The sequence below is a fragment of the Ascaphus truei genome, chromosome 16 (genome assembly GCF_040206685.1).
Source record: "Ascaphus truei isolate aAscTru1 chromosome 16, aAscTru1.hap1, whole genome shotgun sequence".
Classification (NCBI taxonomy): Eukaryota; Metazoa; Chordata; class Amphibia; order Anura; family Ascaphidae; genus Ascaphus; species Ascaphus truei.
The window spans coordinates 48,071,073-48,082,670 of record NC_134498.1 but is presented as its reverse complement, the minus strand read 5'-3'; the positions used below and the strand labels follow the sequence as shown (position 1 = coordinate 48,082,670).

General features: G+C 47.3%; 1 protein-coding gene across 1 annotated transcript in view; it reads left to right on the top strand.

The window, feature by feature from the left end:
• The first annotated feature begins 3,212 nt into the window (after positions 1–3,212).
• Positions 3,213–11,598, top strand: part of AMOT (angiomotin) — a 32,977-nt gene continuing 24,591 nt past the window's right edge. The window contains exons 1-3 of the mRNA XM_075573485.1: positions 3,213–3,328; positions 4,080–4,959; positions 11,074–11,563. Of these exons, the coding sequence (XP_075429600.1) occupies positions 4,139–4,959; positions 11,074–11,563 (1,311 nt within the window). The 5' untranslated portion in view covers positions 3,213–3,328; positions 4,080–4,138. The remainder of the gene's footprint in view (positions 3,329–4,079; positions 4,960–11,073; positions 11,564–11,598) is intronic.

Genomic DNA, 11,598 nt, shown 5'->3' with positions numbered 1-11,598 from the left:
ACACAGACAATATAAATGTCAGGAAAGGATTATTGCAAAAAGCATCAATAGTGTTGTATTAAAAAAAAGTGTGTGTGTGTATGTATGTATGTATATATATATATATATTTATTTATTTATTTTCGAATTGAGTAGTGCGGTAAAGGCGGTGTCTTTAACCTCTTCAGTGCTGCAGGAGCCAGCAACATTGTGCTATGCGGGGGTTAATTGTATCCTCCTCCTACTTCTGCAGGTATACTTCCTGTAACAAAAAAAAATGTAAAGGAAAGCGGCATTGCTCCTTTAAAACCTGTCCTGTGGGGGTTCTTGAGGACGAGTTGGGAATGGCTGAAGCGTCCTGTCCCGCGCATACACACAGCGGGGTTCGCAAAGCTGCAATAAGGGGTATCAGAGAACGATCTTTTACCTGTCTGACTTGCAGTTTCTTCCAGTCAAGCTCAGATGCTGCTAATCGGCGCTTAATGAATCCCCCTCTCCCCCCCCTGCTTAGAGAGCGGTGTCCTATCGCTTGTATGACCATGTACTCATCGCTTTACAACATTGCAAGGGGCAGTAAATAATGCCTATGCCAAACAACGGGAATGAGTACAACAGGTACATGTCAAAGGCCAATTTCTAATTTAGATAAGTGAGTTGATTTGCATTTGTCTGTTAACCCTTTTGCTGCCAAAATTATGTTTGCTGTAAGTATTGCGAAGGTCCTTTATGTATGTATTTCGCCTTCCTTGGGATTAACCTTTTAACCCTAAAAGATCAGCATGAAGTGGAAGAAACGCAAACCGTATAAAATACGCAGCAGTGTAAAATTAGCACCAGGGATAAATTCTTCCACCGGGTCATTGCTCACATATTGTCTGTTTGATACCTAGCTCCCCATAATTACATTTACTGCAGTTACCCAGGTGAGGCACCTTTTGTATTAACTGCCCCCCCGCTGTAGTGAACTGATGATATGAGCTTCAGACAATAAGAGGCTCAGCTCTGAACATTCTGATCCAGAACGGGGAGAACGCAGAACCCAGAGCAGGGGCCCTGTTCCATGTACCAAGCACACGGGCTGTCGGTATGTGCCGGCGATATTCTTCTCCGGGTATAATGTTTCGGTTCCCATGGCTGACTGCGCAGCGTTACTACACAAATAGGATTTCCGCTCCCAGCACAGAGCCAAAACATGACTTCAATAATCGGCCTTTTGATGGAAGAAACCTTTGCCGTTTAACTGCTTCCGTCTCTGGAATGTCTCCAGTCCCCAAGAGCTACCAACAGGTCAGGATTTCAGGATATCCCTGCTTCACTCAGTCTCCGACTGAGCCACTGATTGAGCCACTTTTGCTGAAGCAGGGATATCCTGAAAACCTGACCTGTTGGTAGCTCTTGAGGACTGCAGTTGGCCGACCCTGCGCTAGCTATTGCAAAAAAGCAGTGAATGCTGTGAGAATGATACCTGCTAATGCACACAGTGCAATGCTTTTCTCACCAGCAACTAAAGTGTTAATTCCCCAAATACAATGAAATCTGAATTACGGGCTGTCTATGAAACGCTGTCACGTGAAGTGTCTAATTAATCATGGTTCCCTTGCAGCACAATTATAGGTCAGGGGATATTAAACATCACACCTAATGTCTTGTAAGACGAAGGTTAGAGGTTAAACTTGAGAGGGCTTTTGCTGTCTTTCATGTAACCGGAGTACGAGAGAATGAGATGTGTTACTTTGAAATAAGCCACTCTCTGTCCTGTGAACGTCACTTGTGTCAGGATACGCCGCTTGTGGGCTTTCTCTGCGCAGGGAACAGCGGAAAGCTGTCTGCCTTTCACTTCAAAGGAGAGAAGTGTGTCAGATATGGATATTTACTCAAATAGAAATGTAAGCTTTCGTAACAAAGGGGTGTGACCGACATAGGCGAGACCAGGGGGTGGGCAACTCCAGTCCTCAAGGGCAGGTCAGGTTTTCAGGATATCCCTGCTTCAGCACAGGGGATGTAGTCAATGATTGAGCCACTTGTGCTGAAGCAGGGAAACTGGACCTGTTGGGGACCCTTAAGGACTGGAGTTGGCCACTCCCAGGATAGAGGTGCTAAAGAAATGTCAAAGATGCTCGTTTGGGCGACGGTCCCTAAAGTCAGATCTCTGCTATAAGAACGGGGGGGGGGGTGTTAATGTATCCATCTTTTGGAACAAGATGTGCGTTTAGTGGAGCATAACACTACAAAAGTTTTGTGTTTTAGATGAACAAAAAATGAAAGGTAGTTGGTTTGTGAAGAGTTAATAAGGTGCATATATTAAAATTAAAACAGTCCTAATCTGCACCTTTTTACGTATTGGGAATGGCTGAAGGGGGGAAGGTGGTTTATTCTGAAAGGTTTGGTTTGTGCCGTTATAGAGTAAGTACAAGAATAATCTGTTTGTGCCGGAGTTTCACCCTAGCGGCGAATTCACATTTAAGAGCCTGCATTGTATTTCTCGCGTTCTTGAGCAAATTGCACGGATCTTTGAAACCACATGTTTGAAATCCCTATAAAGTGATGGGAGCTTATCTGTGTTCTAATACTATGGGGCTGTGTGCCATTATTTGTACTGCCATGTTCTTTATAGCATCAATACCACATAAGTGAGGCATGCACTTACCCCTGGCACTTACCCCTGGCACATACCTCGTGTTTCTGGCTAAACCTGCAGAGGTTTGTGGTCAGTAAGCTCCGATATTGTGTATGCGGCACTAATCTTTGCCGGGTGTTAGTGCCGGGCTCCGCCGGCCTTATTGCATCATTTCTCACTTGCTTGTCACTTGCCAAATGATGTTAGCCAGTAATTTACAAAGAATGTCAACTACTTGGGTGTTTACAATCTATTGTCTGCACTTTATGGTCCACCCTACACACTATTAAATCAGCCTCTTTAATCAGGTTCATGCACATAGCACTTTACAGCAGTAATACATGTGAGTGGGGGGGGGGGGGGGGGAGTATATATAAAATGTGTGTGTGTATATATCTATATCTATCATATAAAACAGAAAAGTACATTGAAAAAAGTGAGAACATGATATAATAGAAGGGATGAGTCCCACAGTAGGATGTAACATTATAGTAATTCAAAAGAATCTTTAACCCCCAATGTAATGCTGCCCCCCCCCGTCCCCCCCAAGAGGTTTAAAGGCTTCTGAAGGTGCAGTTACTTGTGTAACTTTTTGTGGATCTTTTGTTACAGCCTGAAGAGGATCACTGACCAGGGATCCTTTCTCTCTGCTGATCCCCCGACACCCTCATGAACAGAATCACCTTAAGGAACTTGTGGACAGCAGCAGCAGCGGCGATCAAACAGAAATAGGTAGGTTATTATGTTTTCTGCGCTTTGTTCATGAAAATCGGGTCCCCACGTGTGTTTTTCAGCGGCGCTTTCTCTGGTAACTCTGATTTATTGTCTGTTGTTTCCCAGTGAAAATGTAGAAATATAATGGGTAGAGCTAGAAAGCAAAGTTCATGATTTAAGGGCCGTCCTGCGGATCCATCCCGCACAAAACAAAATGAAAAGTACAGCTCAACCCCCTTATAACGCTGCGCTTGAGGTCCAAAGAATCACATCGCGTTATAAGCGGATCGCGATAGAAATAACGTACAATTGTTTGCATTGTACAATAAAGTATTTAAGACGCCAATAATCGTGTTGTAAAGTATTCATAATTACGAAAATTGGGAGCCGCGCGGGCATCGCGTTATAACGGGGTTGAGCTGTATGTCGTTGTTGTTAATACTTCGGGTTTTTTTTTATTGAGGTTTATGAAAGTTCTAGAGGGGATCCAAACAGGAAGAGGGGATAGTTCTTAAGGGGGTTACTTCACAAGGAAAACCGTTTGATGAAAGACGTGGAAGGGGAGAAAGGGTCGGTGTCAGAGAGGACATTCTCCTGATCTCGTGTAACATGAAGTGTGTGGAGTGGGGAAAAAATAACACATAAAATATCCTACAGATGAGGAATATGGGGGCTGTGTAATAAAAAGGCGTATTTTATTGTGACTGGTTTGACTACAATGACTCTTGTTCATACCGAGCCCTAAAACATCACCGTTACTGTGTCCCAGGTCAGGGGCGGCTCAGAAGCCCTCATTCCGATTCCAACCCAGAGGCGCCACCATCGGAGATGAGGAATCAGGAAGATCAAGCCGCCACCACCGTGTTGCAGAGACTGCTGCAGGAGCAGCTGCGATACGGAAATCCCAATGAGAATCGCAACCTGCTGGCCTTGCACCAACAAGCCACCGGGAACGTGCCTCCTTACGGCAACGGACAGGGTCACCAGAACGAAGGGCTGACCGCTCAGGACCTCCAGCTGGTTCCCCATGCTGCTCGCCAGGAGCCTCAGGGGCAGGAGATCCAGGTGGAGAACATGATGGAGAAGCAGCTCCCGTTGAGAGCTCAGAACAGCGAGGACCTTCCTACGTATGAGGAGGCCAAGGTTCAGTCTCAGTATTTCCGGGGTCAGCCGCACGCAAGCGTGGGAGCCGCCTTCTATGTGACTGGTGTTACCAACCAGAAGTTGAGGACTGAGGGCCGGCCGACTGTTCAGAGGGTCAGCCAAGGGAAAGTCCATCAAGATGACGGTCTGAAAGACCTCAAACAGGGCCACGTACGCTCTCTCAGCGAGAGGCTCATGCAGCTCTCGCTGGCCACCAGCGGGGTAAAAGCTCACGCCCCCGTCACCAGCGCACCGCTCTCTCCGCAGCCCATGGATATTTACAAGGGCGCCGGTTCTAACGAGATGTACAAGAACCACTCGCAAAAGGGGATGGAGCACAGGGGACCCCCGCCTGACTACCCCTTCAAGAACATTTCCACACTTCCCGCGCACGGAAAGGCCAGGGAATCGGGGTACCACTACGGGGAACACCGAGGCAGCCAGCAGAACCGCTCCGATGGGCCCATGGTCCGGTACCAGCCGCCTCCGGAATATGGAGCTTCCAGGTAAGATTTTATATATATATATATATATATATATATATATATATATATAGATATATCTATCTATATATATATATCAAAAAATAAATAGATGATACCGTTCTGTGGCTAACGAAATGCTTTTATTTGTGCGAGCTTTCGAGATACACTGATCTCTTCTTCCGGCGATGTTACAATGAATGAAGCAAGCAAAAGGTATACTTAAAAACAGTGTCTATTGGAATGTTATCTGTGCTAGTCCTTCCCCCCGTGTGGATGTGTTATATGGCTAGAGGTGTCAAAAGGTTCCTGAAAGCAAGTGATGTAAGAGTGTATGTGTATCTGTGTGAATATAAATGAATGGAGAGCCCACAGTGTATACAGTGCTTTACACAAGGTGTGTGTGGAGTGGGAGTGGATATAAATGGTGTGGGTAGGTGTGGAAATGTGAGAGATTGTAGCATAACTAAAAGTGTGTGTGGATACTATGTGGTCCCTATTGGTGTATAGGGATGGAAAAACAAGGAGTATAAGTATGTGTAAGAGACAGCTGTGTGTGCATACATATAGCACAGTATGTACAGACATGGCCTTTAGCGCTCATGGGAAGAGTCCACTTGTGTCAGTAATGACTCATAAAATTTCGATCTCTGTTTAGGCCACCGCTAAGTGTCCCGAACAGTTGCATAAATTTGTATTCATGCAACCGTCTCTCTTTCGGTGTTTTAAGATTACCTTTGAGTATGGCAACCCTCAGATCGTTCATCTTATGGCCAGAGTCAGAGAAATGTTCGCCGACAGGACTGTCTCTTGTTCCGCGTGTGATGCTGTGGCGGTGCAGGTTCATTCTCTTGTTTAGCCCCTGCCCTGTCTCACCTATGTAGTAGCAGCATTTCATGCACATGAAGCTCGGCTAACACGGTACTGATGATACCTCTATATATACACTCGCTCACATCCTTCCCCCCCTTCAAAATAGCTCATGTGTTTTTGTGGACCATTAAAGTTAATTAATTTTATTACCGTTTGGCAGCAGTAATTAATTTGCGCAGATTAGGAGGGAAACATGACCATCGATTGTATGCAAACGTTGTATCACCTTGTCTTGAAGCTAGTTAGGACCATGTCTACTAAGCAAATGCTATGCTATAAGGCAAGTGAATGGTCCGTAAGATGTGTTGTGACTAAGCAGCGCTTGGTAAATAAACCTTTAACGCCGTGCCGATCTGCCATTACCTTCCGTTTTTACAGGTTTCGATAATTCTCTTCAAAAGCCGGGTTGTGGGCTTCCAATTTCTCTTGGTGTGAGTGTGAAACCCTGTCTCTGTTCTTGCTTGTTCTGTCTTCCTGCACAGAACCGGTTTCCCTCTGAAAATCAGAGCCCCTTTAGAGCAGCATTGCATTAATAATAAGCAGCAAAAATCCCCCTAGGATTGAAGCAGGGGGTCTTCATAGCTGAATCTGGTTAATTTCAGATCTGGGGACCCCCTGCTTCCCGAGATACCTCTCCCCCCCCCTAACCCCCCTGCATAGGTACTGTATGGAGGTTAAATTCCCTGCGCGGGCTGAGGGTGACTTTGCGGCGTCTGTCCCGCGGAGGATTCACATCTCCATATTGTTCACCCAGCCAGGGATGCGACCAGCAGCACCTACAGAGGGAGCGAGTATCCCAGGAAACGGGGGGTCCCGGAGCTAAAATAAACTCCTATAAGAAACTAAACTAAAGGCTCCCAGGCAGAACGTCTCCCTTATTGAGGACTAAGGCGTGTGGTAAGGGAGTTGTATCATGCAGCTGTTCAAATAGGAAGGCTCGTTTCCACACCAGATGCGCTTTTGAAGTTAGGAGCCCTCTTGCTACATTTTGCCTAATATATATATATGATATTGTAAAGCCTCGGGCGGGACTTGATTTCTGTACAATAATCGCAGCGGATGATCTAATGATAAACACATCCTAACTATTCAGTTTGGGGTGGTTAATATGTGTATCTGTCTCAACCAGCCCAGGATCTGGTGGAGTGAATAAGGTGACTGCATATCATATAGAGGAGGGGGGGGGGGGGCGTGCAACTCCAGTCCTCAAGTGCCACCAACAGGTCAGGTTTTCAGGATATCCTTGCTTCAGCACAGGTCAATGACTGAGCCACCTGCCCTGAAGCAGGGATATCCTGAGAACCTGACCTGTTGGTGGGACTGGAGTTGCCCCCCCCTCCTGATGTAGACTGGCTAAGCTTATAGATAAGGATCAGCAGTTCCCAACCTTTGTACACGGTGCGCCCTCCGCTGGAAAACGTGTTACGGGAATGAATCTTATCGCCGACTCCTCAGACTATCGCTAACAGACCTGTGTGACCGATCCCAGGCAGTGTGGTGTCCTGAGCCCGTGGGGGGAGCACATGCTTAATAATCCCCCAAACTGCCCCTCCCTGTGTGCAGGCAGCATGGGGGTATCGCTGTCCCCCTCTGCGGGAGCTTCCAAAGTCACGCCCCACTATGCCTTGCTGCTGTGAATGCAAAGCATTGTGGGGAGCGACTTTGGAAACTCCTGCTGCGAGTGACAGCGATACCCCTCACACTAAGGTGCAGTTTGGGGCCTTACTAAGGCCTCGGACATGGTGGCAACAAGAGCGCTGGGCAGCGCTGACACTCATGCTCTCCTGCTCAAGCAGGAGCTTTTTCGTGTCCCTGCATGAGCGTCAGCGAGCGCGCTTGTGTGCCGGGTGGGAGGCGGAGCAGGAGGCGGGGCTAGCGCGTCACGGCGCCGACGTCACGGACTGCCATTGGCTTTTGGCAGTCACGTGACCGGCCCTGCACTTCCCTCAGAGGGAAAAATTAAATTGGGCTGTCGGCTGAAATTCCACACGCCTGCGGAAGCGCCGTCTAAAGCCGTGCTGAGAGGGATGATGTTTCCCCTCAGCGCGGCTCAGCGCGGTCTTTTTGACCATGGCCCTGGCCTACGTGCTCAGTCCCCGCACGGGCTCAGGACCCCACTATACTGCCTGGGAATCCGCCATGATAGATTTCTTTGGGGTCTTGGAGACCCCTCACAGACCCCTAAGGGTTCCTGAACCCCCTGATGGGAATCACGTGTGTGTTCCCCCCCCCCCCCCCCCCCCCGTCCCATGCCAATATCACTAATAAAATTGAGGTAAATCCGAACACTGAATGTGAAGATATTCAGTGTGTGTATATAACCAAATAACTCCTATTGTGGAAAGATAACAAGCACCATGGTATGCTGCCCTGGGGGCGATCCGTAGACTCACAGCCGTGAGCCAGGGACAGATCCCTCTGTGGCTAGGGGTATGTAACTCCTGGAGTAGGAACTGTCGCGAGTAGGATGAAATATCAAGTGGTATAGGTATAGGGTACTCGCGTCCTCCACAAAGTATCTCCGGGTCCGGCGTGCGCAGGGCTGAAGGGAATAGAAGATGGGAAGTCCTCCCACAGGGGGAAAGCAAAGTGGTGCGCTGCGCGATGATGGCGACTGGATCGCGTGAAAAAAAATAATCACTTTTATGCTAACCTGGCAGCATGAAAACCGGGAAACGGAGAACACGAATGCATTCTGCGCTGTGCAGTCCGAGACAAAACGCTGCACAGCGCAAAATGCACTCGTGTGTTCTATATGTTTCCTGATTTTCATGCTGATGGATTAGAATAAAAGTGATTTATTTTTTTCACGCGATCCAGTCGTCATCATAAAGGGAATAAGTGTTACAGACCCAAAAAAGTAAGTTGGGTAAAGGACTCCCTGCCGCCTGGTTGAAGAGTTACATAGTAGATGAGGTTGAAAAAAGACACGCGTCCATCAAGTTCAACCTATGCTAAATGTAGATGACAGATACTTTATCCTATATCTATACTTACAATATATTGATCCAGAGGAAGGCAAACAAACCCCAGTGACGCATCATCCAATGATATCTCATAAGGGGAAATAAATTCCTTCCTGACTTCAAATATTTGCAATCAGATTTCTCCCTGGATCAGCATCCTTCCCATGTATACTTATTTGGTATATCCCTGTATACCTTTCCTATCTAAATACATGTCCAACTTTTATTTTTTTTTAACAAGTTTATTGTATCTTCCATTAGTCTCCATGGGTAATGAATCCCACACTGTAACTGCCCTTACTGTAAAGAACCCTTTCCTTTGTTGCTGAAGTAATCTCCTTTCCCCCCAACCTTAAGTAAATAAATACTTACTACGTGGGCAATTAATATTTAAAGTGTGATCAAAGGCCTAATTCCAGTAGCCCCCAGTGCATGAATGATACATTGCAGAGTAAAGTACGGAGTCCCTTTTATTTCTGATTGTTACTTTTCAGTTGTGTGAGCCCTTTAAACAGGCAAAGGAAGACTTGCTAAAGCCATGAGCAGCAGCCAATCGGAATGCAAGTGTGACGCAGCCAATAAAAGGCTGGTGATTGGCACATGGGACAGGTTTTTCTTTGGCTGCTTGGCCTCTGGAATGCCCTTCCTTCACCGGCAGTATTTCACAGGGGGATTAGGTGAGCATTCCATGTATTAAGCTCTGCTTTCTGATTGGTTGAGGCTCTCACGTGTGCGTGAAAAGAAACTTGCAAATGTCATTAAAGTCAAACGCGCATATCTGTCCCGCCTCTCGCACACACATTATTGCAACTGCTGCTCCCATCCAATTCTCTGGAGGTGCATTTTAAAACCCCCAAATTTAACTTGTTTGTGTCTAACGATCAAAACCTCTTTTGTAACCACGGATTATTTGTAAAGGTATCAAAGGTGCAATCTGTGATCCTCTGTTTCAGATGGGGTGATGTTGCCTTTTGATAACTGTGCTAGTGCAGGGGGCCACCAACAGGTCAGGTTAGTCGTTGATTGACCAACTCCAGTCCTCAAGGGCCATGAACAGATCAGGGGTTTTGGATATCTGAGCCACTGATTGAGCCACCTGTGCTGAAGCAGGAATATCTGTAAACCTGAGCAGTTGGTGCCCTTGAGGACTGGAGTTGGCCACTCCTGTGCGAAAGTAAAACCTCTGATTTAATAGTACTTGGGTTTGAACCTCCAAAAGGTTATTTGACATTTTTTATGTAGCTGGTTCATGCACAGTGCAGCGTACACTGCTGGTGGCAGCGCTGTTTTAAATAAGTAACAGGAGTTTGTAGCATGAGTTTAGAAGAGGGAGTGCTTCTCTAATAAGAGTTTGTGTCACTGGATTAGCGCTTGCAGAGGGAGGGGATGAAGTAAAAGGCAGAGGAACCAGTCCTGTGCATTCGCGATGGCTGTGAAATTACAGCCCTGACTGCCGAGTGTGATCTGACCTACATTCCCCTTGTGACACATGCACAGATCCACCTCTTCCATATGTGGGCAGGCAGGATGAAACTGGGACTGCTCTGTGCTGCGAGCAGAGCTCGGAGACGCAAGCAGGTGACTCCTGTCATCTCCTGACTTTTAACTTCTCCACAACCGACGCACCGAGATTGGCACAGCTTTATTGGGAGAGTCCTGGTCGTGTTACTAAGTTGCACCCGTCGTCTTTGTGTGCGACGAGGCTTTGCCTGGATAGAGACTGGCGCAGTTTCCAGTTACCAGGAGATGGAACACGTTTAGATACTTTGCTCCCAAAATGAGGCAACACACATAGAAGATGCCAATGGAGGGAGGTGTCGACAAGCAGATATTTTGAAGAAACCTTAGTATCTCGTGAGATCTTTGGTGTTTGTTTGGGCAGCGCGCCTGATTTTCATGTATGTACAGAGCTTTGAATCCGGCTCCTCTTGTTTATACAGAGCTTGTGTACAGTATGTGTTTATAGATAGATATATATAGTTGTATATGATGTTGTGTACATTTCTAATACCCCGAACTCTTCTGTAATGAGTGTTTGGAGGATAGGAAAGAGATAATTAGCAGTTACATTTTATTTTAGGACTCCAAATCCCGGCATTGTTTCTTTTCCCTGAGAGTTTGTTTTGTACATTCTGCGCTCCTAGAAACGCTGGTACGTGAAGGCGTTAATTGTTATTTTATTGCCCTGCGCTTTTTAGATTTGAGAATACAGACAGACCCCCCCCCCCCCGCCCCCCTCACACGCATTGTGGTGTGGGTCAGGGAGTTGGATTTACCGTGTGTTTCTTTTCATCCGCAGGCAAAACCAGGATGCACAGCTCCAGTTCCAGTACCGATCCGCTCACTACCACAGCCCCACCTCCTCTCTCACCTCCCTGGGATCTATGAGCCTCCTGCAGTCGCCTCCTCCCCCTGGAATGTCACCGTCTCAGCAGCAGCAGCAGCAGCAGCAGCAGCAGCAGCAGCAGCAGCAGCAGCTTCCATCTCCGAGCCATGGGGACTTCTTCTCCGGACCTCCCCGGTCCCAGAACCACCCTCTGTCCAATCATTTCCAGCAGGGAGATTTCTACCGCCTGTCTCAGTCATACCTCGGTCAGCACCAGCAGCCTCAGATGGACCCTGTCATGTCCAGACCCCCCCAGCTGCCCTCTCCCTACCCGCAGATGCAGGCGGATCCCTTTGCCATTGTCTCCCGGGCGCAGCAGATGGTGGCCATACTTTCGGAGGAGAACAGGTCTTTGCGGCAGGAGTTGGAAGGATGCTATGACAAAGTGGCGAGGTTCCAGAAAGTATGTCCGTCTACCTAGTTAACCTTCTCCCCACT